This window comes from Falco biarmicus, chromosome 9 (assembly GCF_023638135.1).
Source record: "Falco biarmicus isolate bFalBia1 chromosome 9, bFalBia1.pri, whole genome shotgun sequence".
NCBI classification, from domain to species: Eukaryota; Metazoa; Chordata; class Aves; order Falconiformes; family Falconidae; genus Falco; species Falco biarmicus.
Window position 1 is genome coordinate 10,276,402 of NC_079296.1, and position 19,966 is coordinate 10,296,367.

The following is a 19,966-nucleotide window of genomic DNA, read 5'->3' on the forward strand; positions in this document are numbered from 1 at the left end:
GCTCAGGTCGATTTTTGGTTCTCTGGATGTGGCCCAGGGTCCTCCCTCCAGCCGGGCTCTTCTCCATGCTAAGGCTTCTTCCTTGTGCCATGGGGCCAGAGCAGGGATTAGCATCCTGCTCCCACTTGGAAATAATTATTTGCAGCACAGCTGTAAAAGCACTCACCACCTGTTTCTACAAAGACCTCTACCCTGAGGTCTTAAAGATGACTTCTGCGGAGGACTTTCATTGTGTGAGTATAGCGTATGGAGGCATAAAGTCCTGATATCATCGTGTGGCTTTTGGTTCACCTTTTGATTTTTTTCCCTTTTGGTTCTGTTTTTGATTCTTTGGTTGTTTCCCTGTTAACTACAAGGTGGTGTGTCTGTGGCTTCCACACTTTCTGAAGCTTGCCTGGTCTCCTACCAAGATGCACGCTGCAGTCTGCATTCGATAGGACACAGCCTGTATGAGTCTTTTCCCAATGTCTTTTATGGTTTCTCTTCTCTTCTTTTTTTTTTTTTTCTTTTTCTTTTCTCACTTTTTGTTTTCTTTGTTTGTTTTGTTTTTGCATGTGCAGTTTTGTAAAGCAAACTCGAGGTACTGTATCTCGCAGCTCGTCAGTCTCCAGCGTAAATTCACCGTGAGTTGCTCTCTGTTACAATATTCAGTAAATGGATTTATGATTTATATCTCTACCTTTATACACCTCCCTCTTTCCCCTACTTCTGTTGCCTTTGCTGCCCCCTTGTTTTTTCCAAAATTCATTCCCATCATTGTGGAAAGCCTCCAGACCAGCATACGGTGGAAGGACTGGAAGGTGTGCAACATTGCCATATCATGCTTGTGATTTGATCATGAGCAACTCTGTAGTGTTTCGTACATTGACTGTGATCCCCCCCCCCCCCTCCTTCTTCCTTCCTTCTTTTTTCTCCCATCCCCTTATTTTCCTTTGTTCCTTCCTTAACTATTTTCTGTCTTCTTCTGTCTGCCCTTATTTGATGGTTCGTCTTGTTCTCACTTGTGTTTTTGTTCTCTGTGTTTATTATGTGCTGGGCTGATGGCTTTGATGTTCCACCAGTGTTTGCACTTATGGTTCAATAGGAGAATGAGGGCCCACCATGAGTGCGCTCTGTAAATGAAAATTGGAGGAGGACTTTAAGAAGAAACTTCTGGAAATGGGGCCCAAGTGAAACCAAATTGGAAAACTCTACATAAACATCCTTGGGAAAGTTATGCTTGTGAGAGCACTGGTTATGCCCGTGCTCTCTAACCTTCTTGAGCTGGACCTTAAAGCTACAGATATCAAAAAAATGAGGCACTCTGCAAACTCCTATGTACCCGTTGTTGAGCAAACACAGTGGTAGACCTTCCATTCGCTCCACGCACTTCCTAACAAACAAATCTTGCTGGCTTTGCTGTGAATCACGAGTGTGCTTTGACACCGATGCAGGTTTGTAGAAAATACCATGGTTCCCTGCTGACTAATACAACAAAACTTGTCATCAGCTTCTCCTCAGCCCATCTTAGTGTCTTTGCTTTGGGTTATACTTTCACCGTTTGATGTTATCTTTCTTCTTTAATGCTTTTGGAGAGACAAGTAAGTGCAATTCAAAACCGTGTGGGTTTGTCCTTATGTGCACCATAGCAGATACTAAAGGTGTGGTGAATCAAAGGAGGTTTTCCACCAGCTTCCTGACATCTTCCTTTTCCCCTGGGTGTTTTGGGGGTCCTTGTCCACTGGTGGATCTTACACCTGTTTGTATTAAAAACATGTTGATATGACGTGTGAGTTTAGCTTCTGTGACCAAGACTGAACTTTTGCGACTAACAAAAGTAGGTGTGACATGTCTGTGCTGTGGTCTGAGATCTCACGGGGTTGGGACAGTGAAAATTAGGGGAATAAACTAGACCAAGGCAGCTTTTGACTCACTCCTTCCAATGCATTTTCTGGCTGCCTGGAGTCTTGACAGGCAGAAAAGTGCAGAGCGAGGTCTGCTGCCCTTTGGGTCTCTCCCACCTGCCAGGAGGGAGGGGAAGGTTAGCGGTGGTGATGGAGGAGAGGTGCTGCCCAGCTGAATTCATCCCAGCACAAGTTGCACCAAACCGGTCCAAGGCAATGTTTGCCCAACTAGGAATAAAGCCTTGGAAAGAATGAAGAATTTGACACCTTTTCCAAAGTTCCAGTAAGGAAGCTGCCTTTTAAAAGGGTTAAATCAAACTGCAGGTACTAAAATCCCCTTGGAAGCAGGATTTTTCTGTATTTGGAGGCGTCTCCGTTGAGGTCTGTTGCTCACTCCCCACCAGCAATAGAGTCAGTATAATAGAGGCTGCTTTTGCTGATATGACTCACATCTGTTCTCTGAACAGAATAAATTTTTACTGTAAAAGGCTGTAACTGAGGATTCTCATCCTCTTTAACATTTCTATGCACTGTCTGGGCAGTAATTTGTAATTTCCTATGCAAACCAAGGCTGTTTTTGATGGATGAGCCAAGTGTGCATTTTCTTCTTTGTGCATATCCAAAGAGCATTTCCCCAGCAACCCCCCTGGTTTTGGTTAAATAAATGACTGGACCCCATGGCAGTGTGCAATGCATGAAAGTACCAGTCATCACAGAGCATCAGTAGAGCCCCCCCTGAAGTGTAAAGGCATCTGAAGGTCTATTTACTCAGTATAAACTTCACGGTTAGAAATGTGGTTTTTATTGTAAATTCATATAGATAAACTGGAACAACTCCTCTTAGGGCCATGCAGGTGCTGTGGACTCTCATTCCCTGGATGAATATTAGTATGGGTTCCAGATGCCTTTATAGCTCTTTGTTTCTACCCACTGTGAGTGCTATTGCTGTAATTATACTGAATAGATAAGTGGTCTAATTTCTGTGCACAGATAAAAGTTGAGCAGTAATCTACTAATTGAAAAGAGCTTTTAAAGGTTCAAAAAAATCCCTGTTCCTTTTTCTCCCTTGGATTGCTCAAACAGCATAAAATACCATGTGCCTTTAATATCAGTAAGCACCAGGATCTGCAAAACCATGGTTATCTGTTCTGAAAGAACAAAGCTTATTCAAAAATCTTTTCAGATACAGAGGATTGGGTTATTCCCATGTTCTTTTTTTTTTTTTGATTATTTAAAAAAATATATTTCTAAGTTGCTAAGAAACTAAAGACAAAATACTAGAGCTAGTTTCTTAATTAAAAAAAAAATCAAGGTGAGTCATTTTCTTGTGCTAATTCCAGCCTTTCATGCTATAACAAATTTGTGATACAAGCATGCAAGCAGTACAAAATAATTTTTTAATTTACTAAGGAAAGGTAATTAAATACAGTTATACTCTATTTCTTTAAGTAGATCAGCATTTATCTAAAATACATATTGAAATTGGCAACTAATTTATGTGTACACAGGTGATGATACAGCTAAGTGAATAATTATGTTGTATTTTTCCAATAGTATGTATTTAAGAGTTATGGGATGTTGAATTTTCATGTGAATCCTTATATTGCAATGGCTGATGAAACTGAAAACGCTCCATTTAGTAACTGGAGGTTTTCTTTGTATTGCTGTTCTTTATTGTTTGTTTCTAATAGGATCCAGAGGTGTCAGTCATTGCTTGGACATGAAAAATGGCATGTTCTTAAGACATTTTAGAGAATGGTAAATAAAGCAAAAGCCAGTGTGTCACAAGCCAGGGATGGTTTTTTTCCCCCGAACTGCTGAACACCTGCACCTGCCATAGATTATTCCCCCCCACCCCCCACCGAACAAGACCTGGTTTTCTTTGGCAGCTCTTTCTTTCCCACCCCAACCATCACAGCATGTCTCTGCTGTATCCATCCAGCTATAGACAAGCTGATAGGGAACACAGGGAAATGAAAAAGCCTAAATATCTTCCACCAGGATGAATTTGTCATTTGCCATCCAAGAACCCAAGTCTTTCTTGATCTCTATCGCTTGCTTTTGTATATTCACTGTCTGGGCCATCTGCTTTATTTCCATCCTTACAGTGCAAAAAAGGGGCTGTGACTTCATTCCCTGATGGGTTTTGTCTCGGTTTTTATCAAAAGCTTGGAACTCATGGTGGGACTTGGGCTGTAGCAGGGTCTGGTCTGAGCCATTGCAGTGGTTAGGAGAGTGTGGCTTGAACAGTTCAGAGGAAAAAAATAATTTAAAGTAAATGTAATTTGACTGGGTTTCAGGAGAACTTAATGGTTCCACATATTTAACTTTGGTGTGTTTTCTGTTAAACCAGGCCATAGCAATGTGGCTTTGAAGTTTCATTTTTTGTTTTACTTTTAACTCTCTCACCCTGTTATTCACCACTGAGGATGCAATTATTTGATCACAATTCATAACTGAAATACCAAACAAGTCTTGAGGTCTGAAAAGGGATCTAGTGACTAATGATAACAACATAACTTGAGGCAGGATAAATATTTTCTGGCATTTTCTTAAGATCAGAATGTGCATAAAGCTAAGCCTCATATTTATACTTCTGGGATTAGTGTGTGATGTACTTTTGCCGAAAACAATTAGAAAATTCTTCTTACTAGAGCAATAGGGAGCAGCATGCAGGACGGTGAGTGTGGTTGAGTGAAATCATTCTGTTATGAAAAAAATCAAGCTGAAAGCAATAAAACTTTTGCTACATTAACACCAGGAAGCTTTGGCTTGCGTGAGCTTTCCATCACTTCAGAGCTGTACAAAACCAAGTGGCACAACTGCCTTCAAGCTCTAAGCAGCAGCATTTAACAGTTTCTGCTGCTCTTAGGAAATCGTGGCCACGGACATCTCATGGGACTGGTAGCAAAACGCTAGATCTTTCCTGACTTTTTTTTTTTGGTACACACCTCGGAAAGTTTCTGACTCTATGTTGGGCTTGCAGCTGCCAAGCCGTGCGTGCCCACATGCTCAGCAGCTCCTGAAGGACCTGCAGCGGCGCTCAGCTCTGTCCCCCTCGGGCATCTCAGCTTCTTCCTCCTGCTGAGACCAGTTACCTGTGCTCAGCACATCCTGTATCTGCAGCTCTCCAAACTGTCTACAAAAGCAAGTGAAGGGAGTGGAAAGTCAATCTGAGGATGACCATATATGAAAAAAAATCAAATGTTGCATTTAGTGAACTGTCTCGGTCTAAGAAGTTGGCATCTATGATAGTCTGAAAGGCATTTCCAATTTCAGTAGCAAGTTTCTGAACACAAGGGTGTGATATACAGCTAGTATTATATACTTAGACACATTATATAGGCTTAGACACATTCAAAATTTAGAGTTTCTAGCTAATAGACTTTAACAGGAATATTATGGAAGAAAATGTTTTCTTTCTGAGAAACTGCAATATCAGAAATTCTAATATATAAAAACAAAATCAAATTTAAGAATCATATTGGAAGAGACTGGGCAGTGTTTTGTGCAGCGGTCCTCGGTAAGGGTGTTTCAGTGCTGCGCACCATTGCAGCAGCTGGGTGGGAGAGCACAGTGCATCTCCCGATGGTGCTCAGGCAGGAGGTGGAGCTCATAAAGAAGAAAAGGTGCAAAAGCATCCAAGCGGCAACTCCCAACGTCACTGGGAAAGCAAATTCAAACACTAGTGGTGAGTTCATCTGAAAGAAAATTGGTTTATCAAACCAAACGGAGAGAAAGCGTTTGGTTTTGTGCATGCCTTCTTCAAACTAAAACTGCTTCACTTTATTTCCCGAGTGGAAAATTGAAACATGGGAGACACCTTCTCCATCTTTATGAACAGCAAATATGATTTTAGTGGAAAGGTTTTTGCATTGCATTTTGTGTTGAAACTGTATTTTAACAAGAAATTCCCTTTTATCTGTAATCAGAAGATATTGTTTCATACCCACAATCTAATATATAGGTATTTTTAACACCAAATTATTATGTTTGTAGTCAGCTTTCATTCATTATTTACTAAAGCAAAATTTTAAGGATTACGTTGATGTAGCTGATTAAACCAGGAGTTCTGGGAAGCAAAGCCATTAACTCTGAAGCAGTATTTTAAAAGATTGTGATAACAATATCTTTAATCATTAAGGAATACCCTAAGATTAGAATATGACTAAAATGTGCTTTCCTTTCTTGAATGATCTACACAGTGACTGGTCACATTTTTTATTTATACCAATATTAGTCACTGATTCATTCATATTAATTTTATTTGATTCTACAGGACTGGTATGGTTTTCTTCCCAGCCACAGGCAGGAATTGTTTGACTGCAGGCTTCTTAATCCAAGCAAAACCAGTGGAGCTACTCAGAGGCCTATTAGCAGTAACACCTACTAAACGTTTCAAGCCTAGAGGACCTGAAAACCGAGTGTATTGCCAGTACGCTGTACTGCAGACAGAAAATAGGGATGGGAAGTAATTGTAAAGAGAGTGAATTAACGTTAATCTTTGTACTATGTTTGTAAATCAGAAGCGATTATTGCAATCTTCTTAATGAATTCAGCAGGATTTTAAGAAGCAAATAGTGAACAGGATTTCAGATAAGGAGTTGGCTTCATAAATAGATAGTTTTCCCTTGTGGAAAAAATATTCGTTATCGCAAAGGCTCATTTTTTATCAGTTTGGGCAAGTCATGCTCCACTGCAGCGTATCGTGCTTGTGCTGTAGGTGGTTGGTGTCTGCCCCAGTTCATGCAGCCCCCAGTAACCAACTGACCCAAGCACTGGGGGAAGCAGAGGAAATGATTTTGCCCTGGCTGATTCCCATCACTTCTGCAGTTCTTTGTGTTCCGTGTGCACAGGCACTGTACCCTCGTAGGCAGGCAGTTGTAATGGAACTGGATTTTGTTTTACTGTGATGTTCCTGTTGTGCCATAAATAAGTTCAAAAGCTCTCCTCCACTAAGAAGTACAGCAGAGCAACAGGAGAGGAGAAGCTGTCGCACATGCCCATGTTCAGTTGCTGTGGGAACTTGCAGAACGTGAGTGTCATATAAATTTAATTGGACAAGCAGGTGACATGTTCCCTCCAGTAGCTGCTGCTTTGGCTCTGAAAACCCTAAACATTGTCCCTAGAGGGACCAACCTGTTCGATCGCTTTACCTCCATTTCCTACAGCTGACTTTATGTGCACTGTCACTTGCGCCTGATCTTGTTGACTGATTTGAATATGATAATGAGCTTGCAGGCAGGCTTTGCATTTTCCTGATTGTGTTTTTACTGTGCTTCATATTTCTGAGTTTATTTGTGCGTGTGTGTGTGTCTTTTTATGAAGAAAAAAGAAAGAATGCAGTCATTACCTCTGAACCTCCTGCTCTTTGACTTGTTAGTAACCAAAGCCAGTGGGTGGCTGTGTGTTGTAGTCTTTTGACAATCACCTCTTCTGCTTGTGTCAGCGTTAAGGATGCATCTCATTTCTAGATGCTGAGAAATTCGAGTCTGTAATGTCAGTGTCTGATTTAAGGAAGGGATTTTAGCAAAACAGGCTTAGTTAATATGTGCATTACTTGGTTTCTGCAGATTCTCAGTGGTGTATGTACCTGGCAGCATCTTTCAGTTAGCCATGAGTGAAGTACAGTGGAAACTTTAGCACCTCAGAGATAATTTAAAGGCTGATTTATGTTCTTGGCCTAACTGAAACACAACTAAAAAAAAAAATCCTCTTGAAGTGATACATCTTGTGTCAGAGTCAGCAGGTTCTGAGTCTCTCCTCTGCACTGTGATGTATACCAGCCCTGCATCCTCAAGCTTCCTCCTCACCATACCCAGGCTGGTTTAGGAGATTTTCTTTATATTTTGGCTTTGATAGGCTCAGTGCAGGCACCGATGGAGAGGCTCTGTCCATGAAAGTTGCCTGATGATTCATTGTGTGTTTTACTTTGGAAAGTCTCTGCAGGGAGGCTGGGGCTTTGTGTCCCACCCCTGCGTGGTGCCTGCCTCCTGGAAATGGAGCACCGGGTGGTGCACGGTGAGCAGGCGGTTGGGCTCTTCTCTGTGCTCTTAGTTTTGTAGGTAAATCGAAGGCTTCAGTCAGCGTAAGGACAGTTTCCCAGCCCTAACTCGTTATTACTAGTTATCACTTCAGTGTTGACAGCTCGCTCTGGCTGTTCAAAGCACAAAACAGAAGCTGGTCCCCACCCCAAGGACTTTAATTATAAAGTGAGAAATGTCCCCTAAGAACAAATGTGCCTGGTGGCCCGCACCGAGGCAGCGCTCGGGGAGCTCAGACACGCATCGACACATCCCTGAGCTGTCTTGTTTTGCTGAGCCTGTGTGCCGAAGAGAAGGCTTGTTTTTGTAGCCCAGTTCAGTTCAGTGCAGCAGATCTGGAGCACTGCAGAGCAAAGCACTCTGTCTATCCCGGAGGATGCACGGGACAGCCCGGGATGCCTGTCCCAGGCAGCTCTGTCTCTCTGTGCCCATCTCTGCTGACTGCAGAGAGCTGCACATGCAGAGTGCGTGGCTTCTCATGGGAAATCCTTGTACCGGGTGGCAGGTCTGGGCAGTCAGAGGGTTTCTATGTTGCTTGTTAATTCCCCATAAAACCAAATATACTTGCTGATGAGTGATGGCTTTTCAATCTTTTGTAATGTTGAACCAAAAAGACATGGCAAGGTATTGCCTGCTCTGATGAGGCTGTTCATCCTTGTGCCACAGTTACTGGGACAGCCTGGGGGTGCTCTCCTCTGATGAGGAGCCTGCTCTCCCTTCGATGTGGGATTTTTGGTGAGTGGGGCTCTAACTGATGTCCCCAGTAACTTCAGGTATCATTTTTGTTTAGAACTGTGATTTTTGTCTCCCGTTCTTCTGCTGTGGTGTAAACGGGGCACTCAGCTGCTGGAAAATTAGTCCAGAGTGCAACTCTGGGCAACGGGGGATGTAGGTTTTTAGTTTTGGTGATTAGCTCTGCTCATTCTGATTTCTGGATTAAGTCAGATTCCTTCACATCTGCCTGGGTGCCCTCATCCCGTCTGCAGTGAGCTTTTAAGTAGCTTTTTGTCTTTTTAGCAGAACCAGGCAGCAGCACCTTCTGCAAAGCTGCAATCCCCCAGCAGAGCTGGGAGATGCAAAGCCTTTCCGACAGCTCCCACCGTGCGACATGAGCCCGTCTGAACGCCGCCTCCCCCAGGGTCTGCGCACAGCAACAGAGCCTGACAGTTCAAATCAGCACATACACACACAAAAGCTGCTTTCTTCTGTTGTCAGGGGAGCCCAGAAAATACATAGGGAAAAGATGTCTGCCTCCCGCGCGGGCTGGGCGCTGGTGAGCCCCACGCGGCCCCTCCAGCTGCAGAGGGCAGGCTGATGTGTAGTGAATGGAGACATCTGAGCAGGCTGGTGGAAGGAAAATGGTTTTCCTGTCTTTGTCAGAAGAAGTTTCATTAAGGAAGAAAATGGGTGCTGATCCTCCACCAGGCTAAATCCAGAAATCCACCCTGGAAGCCAGTGGGTTTACTGTGATTTCATGCAAAAGCAGCATTTGACTTGCAGTCTTTAGGAGGAAAGAAAAAAAGCTGTCTCTTCCTGCACTGGCCAGGTAGCGACCCATTGGCATCTGGTGGTCAGAAACCAAGTGCTGTGCTGGAAAATCAAAGCATTACAGCAATGCCAGTGGATGTACCCTCATCATAGTAGATGCCAGAGGCAGAAAAGGGTAGGTCTCGTCAGAGGGTGAAGGTGTTCTCATCACATCTGCATCTATGGATGACTCCCCCAGTCCCTGGGGTCTTTTGACTGTACACAGAACTGTTTTCCTTTCTCGCTTGTACTTTTCCAGACTCTGGTGATGCTTGGGCTGGGTGGTCCATCCTCACCTTGGAAAGTTGCTGCAGGTTTAGAGCACCAGCTCTCCTGTGCCGTTAGCCAACGGGCCAGCGCAGCCCAGAAGGTGACCCCCCGGCTGTCTGTAAGGGGAAGGGGCTGGTGGCAGGGCAGTCAGCCGGGGGTCCTCGAGGGCAGATTGCATTTCCCCTCGCTCCTCCTGCCAACCTAACTTCTCTTTCTCACTGCTAATCTGCTCATCCAGGCATTTCCAGGCAGGGAGAAAGGTGCTGTTGACTGTGGGGCAGCCTTGTAGGCTGTTCAAAAGCTCTGGTTGTACTAGACCATTTTTGTGTGCTGAGACTCTAACTCTTCAGACTATACCTGAGGCTTCCAGCGGGGATGGCTACCTACTTTGTAGAAATCAAGAAAACTCCTTTCCAGAGGGCCTGTTTCATAGTGCCTAATGCATATGGGGGCAAACTAACACTGATGATCCTGCTGCCTTTCCCTGCTCATGTTCTCCACCAGCCATTTTCTCTCCATTCCTACAATTTCTCTGGCTCAACCCTCTAATCCCCCGTCTCAGCTGAAGTTTTCCTCTTTTTTTTTTTTTTTTTTTTTGGTTGTTTTTTAGGGAATCGCTGTGAAGTTGGATACTAACTTTTCACCTTCTACCCCTCCTTAGCAAGCAGCAGAACTCCTCCAAATCCAAGTCTGTTTGGGAGCAGAGGACCAGCCAGATCCGGATGCACAATTTCCGAGCCAGCTGCGAGGCGCTGTACAATGAGCTGGATCCAGAGGAGCGGGTGCGTTACGCTACCACACTTCACATCAGGCCAGACATGAAGACCCATCTGGATCGGCCGCTGGTGGTGGAGCCGAGGAGTGAAGGGAGGAACAACATCAGCAAGCTGAGCCCTGTGGACGTGCAAGAGGTGGAGCAGACTAAAGTCAGCTCTACTGATGGGGCAGAGGCTCCGCGAAAGCACCACCGACATCGAGATAAGGACAAACTGGGAGAGCAAGAGAAGGGGGATGTGACTAAGGATGAGAATGGGGAATCTGGTGCCAACAATAAGGAGGAGCGGCACAGGCAGCACAGAAGCCGCAGCAAAGAGGTGGAAGGGGGGAGTAAGGAAGGGAAAAGTGATCGCAACAGGAGTCAGGAAGGGGGAAAGAGGCACCATCGCCGAGGGTCAGTGGAAGAAGGTGCCGAGAAGGAGCACCGTAGGCATCGGACTCACCGGCACTCTGCTGAACGGCAAGGCAAGGAAGGCAACGGGGCAATCAATGGGGCCAGGAGTGAGCGGCGTTCCCGACACCGGGGAGGGTCAAGGTCTGGAAACCGGGAAGGAGAGCCCGGCTCCAAGGGTGAGAATGGAGAAGAGCCTCACAGACGGCACAGGTTCAGGAACAGGGCTCTGTCAACGTATGATTCAGTGGAGAAGGAGAACGGGGAGAAGGAGGGGGAGGCTGGCGAGAAGGAGCACCGGAATCATCAGCCCAAGTAAGTGAGTGCTGCGTGGCCAGGCTTGTCCCTGGGACAACTCGAGGGTCACAAGGCCCCAGACACATTTCAGGGAATTACTCATTCCCCTCCCCATGGCATTCCCTGCTGTTGTTCTTGCACTCACACCAGCCACCGTCGTAACCTGCAGCTCTGTTTTGTTTAAATCTGTAATGACAGAGGCTCCCTAAGGTGACTTCAGTCCATGATGGCCCCTAAGAATAGCTCAGGTTTAAGGAAGAAAATATCCATGATGGAAATACCAACAGGCCCTCTAGGACATAACATCAAGCAGAGAATTTCACAGCCTCTGAAGGAAGTTTCCAAGGGACATATTTTTAAATGGCATACAGTCTTGCTTATAGCCCTTTGGTTTCCTGTTTTTTGGGGTTTTTTTGTTTGTTTTGTTTTTTATCGTGAGCCTGTCAGCTGCATCACCAGTTGTCGCAGCACATGGTTTCTTCCATTAAGAACAATGATGTACCCCATTTGATTTAATTCTCATGTAAGTCAAGTGAGAAAAATAGTATTCGTGAAGCATTTGGAGTAGTTAATAAAGAAGGATAGATTGCCTTTGTAGCTTTATTAGTCTGATGGAAAAGAAATTTCACTGGGATTCTTTAGAATAGAGTTCATGTCACCGTGGAGAGCTGTGAGTGGCACTGAGATGATAATTTTCCTGTCTATATTATTCTCCTTTCAGATGAATTTCAGAACACTTTGCATACTGTTTTAGTTTGATCATGTGCACAAGCTCACTTTCCTCCTCACTGAAATATAGCTTCTGCTGCAGAGGATTGCAGAAGCTATTTAGTTGCTTACAGCAATGTTACAGAATGGTTTAGGACTGGAAAAGAGAATCACCAGATTTAAATAAGGCCTCAGGAGAACATTAAGAAGCAGAATGTCAGACTTCATTCAGAAACCAGCTGACGCTGGAAAGCTAATGTCACTGCTACATGCAAGTGCCATGTGGTCCTTGCTTATCAACCTCAGTTCTGAGTCTCATTAAACCGAACAAAATGATGTTCAGTGGCACAGTTCTTCTTAATGTTGTGCTTGGATGTTGGAAAGGTCACATGCTGTGCCAGTAGTAAGTTGTCCTGCAATCTGGGACTTTTCTGCAAAGCACTTCCACAAAGAAAGCAGTCTATGAAACTGAGCAAGAGATGCAGCATCAGGGCACATATTTTATCTGCATCCTTCTTGGGCCACATTTAATAAAATCTGGTTTTCTACCTTAGGGAGAATCAGTGTGAGATTGAGGCTAGTGGAAGCGTGAGTGTCCCTGTGCACACCCTTCCCAGCACCTACCTGCAGAAAGTGCCCGAGCAGCCTGAAGATGCTGACAACCAGAAGAACGTGACACGGATGATTCAGCCACCTCTGGACAAAACCATCACTGTGAACATCCCTGTCACTATCACTGCCCCGCCGGGGGAAACCACTGTCATTCCAAGTGAGTGCCTTTGTCCCCCTGCTTTTTGCTATGAAATTGCCAGAAAAGAGCTAACTTTCCTAGGAGCTAGCAACACACACTGGGTGATGGGGGCTCTCCTGGCCACCAGCATCCTTGCAATAGGCAGGCAGGAGAACTTCATATAGGCTTTACAGTTCATGTAGCCTGCAGGAACCCAAAATGAGTTCCTGGGTCACCTGGTGGCTCTGGAAGACACCACGTAAGGTTCCCTGGAGATGGCTCACCCAGAGCAGATCCACAGATCTTTACATAAGAGAAAGATGAAGGAGCAAGAAAACCAGCACAATGTTAGTAACTGAGAGCGGTGCAGCAAAATAAGCAACTTGTGTAGCAAACTGGTCGAGAACTTGTGAGCAGAGGAGAAGGTCCTCTGCTTTATCACCTCCCTTTGCTGCCATGCTGCAAGCTCCTGCTCCCACAGCGCTGTGCCACAGTTCCCCTGGTGTCCCAGGGGCCTGGCTGACCCCAGATCCCTCAGCAAAGGAAGGGGAGGCAGTGGCGTTGCATTCAAGCCCACAGATGGAATTCATGCTCCTTGGCGTGTTAGCTGACCCCGTCGTGGAGCAGCACATCTTTCATGGCTGCACAGCTACCAGAGCACCCACCTGTGACCCTGCCACCTCGGGCTTCTGCAGGCTGTGTAATTTTAGAGCTTCTTGCAGCCCCCTGCACCTCGTTTTCAGCAGATCCACCATAGCTTGCCCTTTTCCAGAGCTCTCTGCCCTGGGTCTATCAGCAATAGATTTACGCCGTTTCACAGATGGTCCCAACATCATTGTGCCCCTCGTCTGCCCTGCAGCCACCATCCTGTTGTGACCAGCTTGCGGCTCATCCCTGCCAGCAGAGGCACAGCCTGGAGAAGTCTCGAGAGCTGGGGGTACAAGGAGAACTGCAGGGTGAGATCCAAGAGATCCACCTTAGGTTGCAGGCTGTCAAGACTCTGCTTTCCAGGAAGCACAGCCAAAAGCTAGTGGTTTCTATGCGTGCTTTTTCACTGTGTTTTCAGCCACACGAGACTTGTCTTTCCACCCCCTCATCCCTCTTCATTCTTCTTCTTTCTTAAATGGTAATTTAACTATATTGCACTCCTGAGTTCCTGTCAATCAAGATTTATTAGGCTCTCTCTTTCCTGGTCATTTCCTCTGTATCTGGCTTGAGATACAATAAGAGTTTATTGAACATGTCACTCACACACAATGAAATGTCATTTTGTTGCAAAATAAAATAAAAAGTAATAAACCCCCCTGCACCCAACACATTGTCAGTGGGTGGGATTTTTGGATTCTAGGTTCCATGAATTAATAGACAAATATGTATATCTGTGTAGCAAGAGAATTTGCAGCATAAATGTTTTCCAGTTCATATATTGGAAATTATCTTAAGTAAATCACTCTATAAACTCACTGCAAGTAAACTTATGATGGAAATTATTTCTAACTTTTGGAAGTAAGGTTCAGAACAGTTTTCTAGAAAGGGATCATGTAAATTAAAAACCTGATGTGAGATGGAGCTTGACACCTTTATATATAGAAACCTCTGCCAAACCTGGGGTGCACTATGCAGGCACAGAGCTGGGGGGTCCAAGAAGTCCCTTCCAAGTCTCTGTTCCTAACGCTGGGAAGTTCAGCAGTTTTAGTCCCAAAATTATTAAAGCTTGTCTATGAATTTGTTCTTCTACATATTCCAAAGCCAGTCATGCTACTGCTCCATGGGAGAAGATACAGAATTATGCAGTCGGTTAGACTTACCGTCTTTTTTGCTTTCCAAGGATCCCTAGCTGATCCTGTGTCCCTAATAATTTATGAAATTTGGAATGAGATTTCCATCCCCAGTTTGGCAGCTTTTGTATATGTAAGTGTAAGGTTTCTTTGCCTGCGCTGGGCATCTTCGTTTCCTGGCCATTTCTGAGATATTGCTCATCAGTGCAGTTAAGGAGTATAATTGCAGTGTGTATCGTCCTGTAGTAAATAGCGGTGATAATAATCAAATGATTGTTCATCACGTTTAATCAACATATTCAAAGGCTGTTTGCTATCCCAGCTGCATTGTTTGCATATCCAGCTGTTGTAGGCAGCCTGCTGTGTGAAGACTGCAGATACATTTTTAACTCTCTCGTTTCTGTCTCCTTCAATTCATATTTCAGTGAACAATGTTGAATTTGAGGGTAAAACAGAGGAGAAGAAAGACATCGATGACTTGACGAAAAATGGGCCTAAACCAATCTTGCCTTACAGTTCCATGTTTATCCTAAGTCCTACAAATCCGTAAGTCCTCTGACTCCGCAATACCACTCACGGGTTACAGGTACTTCAGGCACTGGTATTTCAAAGCAATAACATTAGCTTGATCTTCATCTCTGCCAGTCAAACACGTTGGGAAATTAAATAAAAGCTCATGTAGGCTGCAGAGCAGATGCTGCCTTTCAACCAGGCATTCCTGGGAGAATAAATTGCCAGGACAGGGAAAAGAAGATGCTTTAGGCAGGTCCCTCTGATGCTCAGGTGGGCAGTTATTTGCTCTGCTGTAGATCACTAAAGGGTGGGAGCATGGACTGTCGCTGGGTCGTTACGGACATTATTGGGAGAAGCAGATTGGGGGCTGGTTTTGTTGTTGACACAATTTTGCAGGTTCCTCGGCGGGACCTCATGCTCTTTCCATGCTAGTACCATTGCATCAGTGAAAACTTTGAGCTTCTGGGAAACCTGAGTGGTTTTCATTTGCCAAGGCTGGGAGTACAGCTTGTGGGATCTGCTGGGATTACAGCATTGCTTCCGCTTCAGGCATCTCTACCTCATGGGGAGCTTTGTACTCAAAGCCTGTAAATACTGAATATGTCGCTCTGAAGGGCTGCAGGACTAGACAAGAGCAGCAGGGGTTGTAATAATTGTAGCATGAAGTTCTATGAGTCATTTTAAGCAGTAACTTAGGGCAACGTAGGGCATTTGAAACTTCTGCCAATGCAGAGATCTGCTAGGACCAAATGTGATCATTTCTCTCTGGCTCAGGTAGACATGTTGCTTTCTGGGGTTGTACACTGTGTGCTCAGATACCGAAGGTGAACTCAGGCCCTTCCTTTGGCAAGATGATTTAAGAGAAGAATGGGTGCTGCTGCACCTCCTGCTGCTCAGGGCTGTGGCATCCTGGCTGCCTGTGCGGTCAGTGGAACAAAACGGGCTGCTCCGTGTACTCATCTTTGGCATCAGAAATGCCTCTGTGGTGGAAGTCATGGTCTGACACCCCTGGTCAGTAGGCAGGCTGAAGAGTTTCTTTAAACTCAAGTGCCAGCTGAGTAGTTCATGCTGCAGTCCTGAAAGGTCCAAGATGATACAGCTGTGAGCAGAAGGAATTCGTCACTGGGGGAAGTTAGAGACTATCTGTCAGTGCCAGCTGTTAGGGAGAATGACCCCAAACTACCACTAATCTAATCTCATCTCCAAAGGAAATGAACTGAAAACTCAATATCTGATCCTTCTGCCTCAAACCCGCAAGAGAGATCCTTGTGTTTCCCCTCTGCCTTCCCCAGCCACCTGCCAGGCAGACCTCAGGACACTTCAGGATAAATGAGCCAAAACCCCAGAAAGTTGCCCCTTTTCAGAACACTGTGATAGCATCGTGCTATTTCAAATACAGCAATGTGTCCTTTGAATTCATGTGAAGGGGGTGGGGGGGGCACTTGTAATATTTGCACTTCAAATACAGCAACGTGTCCTTTGAATTCATGTGAAAGCATTAGATGAGGTGCACTCATAATGTAATTATACTTTCTGGGTCAAATTTGAATTAAGGAGCTTGGCCCCTGCCTGGCTGGATAAGGAAAGAGTTATTTCCCTAATATTTGGTAGCTCAAGCCTCTTTGTTTTGGAGTGACCACCAAAAATGAGTGTTAGCCACAAAATGTCTGCTGAAGGCAGCACTGCAGAGTGGGAAGCTGGATGGTCCCAAGCCCAGAAGGGTCTGAGATGAGGAGTGGACCGGGCAGAAAAAGAAGCAGAAGAGGTTTTTTTCATGTGTGTCTTCTCTCACCATGTCCTACAGTTTTGACCTTCCGAGCATCATGGTCCAGGGTTTGGCATGTTGTTTCAGTTGCCTTGCAGTCTTCTGCAGCGCACATACCCCTTCCCCAAAAGCTGTACTAAAAGACCATTGAAAAAACAAAGTTCACTGGAAAAGACTTGTTATAACACAGGGCCAAGGGGAAATAACAAGACAAAGACCAAACTCTAGGAATGTCAGCGGCTTGTTTTTCTTCCTCTGGGCAAGATTCAGACCCAGCTGGATCCCCTCAGGTGTTTTGGCTGGTGCTGACTTCTCAGGAGAGGTCTTTCTGTTTGCTGGGGTATGAAGGTTTTCAGCACATCTATTGCAAACTATCTCCCTTCCAAGCCCTGCTGGGGATGCATGACCCGGGTGCTTCTAGTGGGCAAAACAGTTCTGAGAAGCGTAAATGAAATGTGTTACTTTCCAAGTGCCACCACCCCATTAAAGCAGACATGCATTTAAAATGAGTTCTCAAGCACCACTGGCAGTTTGCAAATGCTCCCACATCTCACTGCTGGTTATGAATGGTGAAGATCTGAAAATAGGGTCTTGTTATTTGTCTGATGAATCGAGTTTGGTGCAAGAATTATGGTTACAAATGTTATTGAAAATGTTGCCTTTCACTTCTATGAATTTGTGGAGCACGTAGATGAAAATCATCTTCTCTTGGGCTGATGACCCGGAGTGAAGGGATCCACAAAAGCACTTTACTTCATGCTATTTTGTATCAAATCTGTTTCCTTGGTATTTGTAACTCTCTCTCATTCTGAATCCATTAGCAAGCCAGAGAAAAGAGATATAAGTAGATGTGAAAAATAAATTTTAATTCTAACTGTTCAGATATTTGCTTAGAGAAAATGTGATACAGTAACTTAATTATATTCTCAGATAACAAAGTTGTTGGCAAGTTGCACATATAATTTGATTCTTGGGCAGAACCAAAGTCCTTTACTCAGCTGACAAATAGGGTGCAAATGTGGAGTTCTCTGTGCAGTTAAGTGTTAGTGAATTGTGGCCAAGGAGAGTTACTAACTGAAGTTTGTGAATAATTTTGCATTGCTTAGAAATTGAGGCATTTGCCACTCAGACATAATTTGTGAAGAAAAAGATTAGATTAATCAAATATATCACTAAAGTATTTGTGCAGCTTATAAAGCATATCTTAGAATAAAGTGCAGGCAGAAGTACTTGGCAAGAGAGAGTTTGGTAGAAATAATACTCATAGTTACAAAGCCAATTTCAGCTAAGTCTCAAAGTGCATAGCATATATCTCAATTTTAAAGGGATTAGTTGATATTAAAAGGATTGAAAACCTCGTTTTGAACTCACAGGACTTTAGCCTGTGAGTTCAAAGTGAAAAGGATGGGGGAGTGTACAAACATAATTTGTAGAATTGAGTCTGAACACTTGAAAGCACTCAGTGCCCCTTTGATGGGTGGGTAGATGTCATTGCTTTGCAGAGGGGTAGAGAGCAGTGCGGAGATGTTAAGTGTCTATCTTTAAATCCCACCGCAGATCCATTGCAATCGAGAGTTTAAAGCCATCAATCCTGGTTTTTATTTTCTTACCATTATTGTAATAGGAATCCTAAGGTGGTATTCCTGACGAACGTTGTCCCACTAGCCTTTTGCAGCACTGCGCCTGGCTTCCAGCACCCGCAGTAGCCCTACCATGTACTTATGTTGTTCGCAGGATTCGGCGTCTGTTCCACTACATCGTCAACCTGCGCTACTTCGAGATGGTCATCCTCATAGTTATAGCCCTCAGCAGCATTGCCCTGGCTGCAGAAGACCCTGTCCAAGCCGAGTCACCGAGGAACGATGTAAGTACCAACCGACATGGCCAGAATAGTCGTCGTGCTTCTCCCAGCAGTTGTGCACGTGGCACATCCGTTCCCATCTCCAAAGGGTAGCATGGTGCATGGGCAAGTGAAAAACTGGAGCTTTCTTTAATGACATACTCAAAGTAGCTTGTTCCACTGTCCAAGGGCTCACAGTTCCTGTCCCCTTCTGCTGCTTCAACCACATCCAAGGTTGAGAACTTGGAGATCACCAGGTGTTTGGCTGGTGTGAGTTCCCTGGAAGGAGCCTACGCACCCTTCAGCAATGGGAGAGGCTTCCCCACTCATGAGGCAGGGTGGTCCTGCCATCCCCTGCTCCTGCCAAAGCAGGGCTGAGGAGGGAAAATCAACCATAGCTTTTTATCTTGGTGGGACATAGTAACAGTCTCCTAGAATTAGTAGCAAATTACTGATCCGTGGATGCCAAACCACACTCGGAGACGTTGCAGATGGGTGCCGTTATGAGCAGTAGTAGGAGTGTGCCATTTTACGTGACGGCATGCTGCCCAGGAGCGTTCGTGAAGTAGATAGCTGGGCATCTTTTTTTGAGCACATTCACATGGGGACATTGGCACAGAGCTGGTTACAGTTACATGACGACTGAAAGTCTACGGAACTGAAGATGAAGTATAGAAATTGCAGTATGCAGTTGCCTAATTTTGGACTCTTCTCAGTGTAGATAGTTGTAGGATGTGAATATTGTGATATTTATATTGAGTTCACATCCATTCACTATGTATAACCATATGAATCTGTGATAGGTGTATCCCATCCACAGAATTATGTTAAGATTTAGAGATCTATAGATATTTAATGGACTGGTATTGCAGTTACCAGGATGTGCGCTGAGGAGTCTGTGTTCATCCAACCCCTTAAATTAAGGAACTGAACTGCTCCAGAGCACAGGTCGTCAGACTGGGTCAGAGCAGGAATTGCCTGGCCTGGCCTCCTGCTTCTGGACGTGGTCAGTACTAGCGTTTTGCAGAGGAGGATCCACAAACCCCTGTGTCTGTATCCATAATGAGCTGAAGAAGCTACAAGCAATCTCTCTTCCTCATCCTTAATAACTGTGGAAGCAGTTTTACAAAAAAGGATTTTATCACTCTCTTAAACTCCCAAGGTCTTTAATAATACTATCATCAGCTACAGCAGAAGAGAAACCCAGGCTGCTACACAGATGCTGGCAAACAAGCTCTTTAGGAAAAAAATATTCAAATATTTCAATTTGAAATATCTGTTTAGCCTTATTAAACCTGCCATATATGCAGGTGCACTGGAGCAACCCATGGGCATGCACCCTGCAGTCTGGCAAGGGCTGGAAAAAATGCCGCTGTTTAAATCAGATGATTCAAGTTTGTGCTTAAGCTATTTGAAAGCCTCCCATCAGATGCTATTTACCCA

At 44.6% G+C, this 19,966-nt stretch overlaps 1 protein-coding gene across 1 annotated transcript in view; it reads left to right on the forward strand.

Annotated features, from left to right (window-relative positions):
* Positions 1 to 19,966, forward strand: part of LOC130155302 (voltage-dependent N-type calcium channel subunit alpha-1B-like) — a 297,246-nt gene that overhangs the window by 207,942 nt on the left and 69,338 nt on the right. Inside the window, 5 exon segments of the mRNA XM_056352410.1 lie at positions 561 to 623; positions 10,386 to 11,207; positions 12,452 to 12,666; positions 14,831 to 14,951; positions 18,418 to 18,547. Of these exon segments, the coding sequence (XP_056208385.1) occupies positions 561 to 623; positions 10,386 to 11,207; positions 12,452 to 12,666; positions 14,831 to 14,951; positions 18,418 to 18,547 (1,351 nt within the window).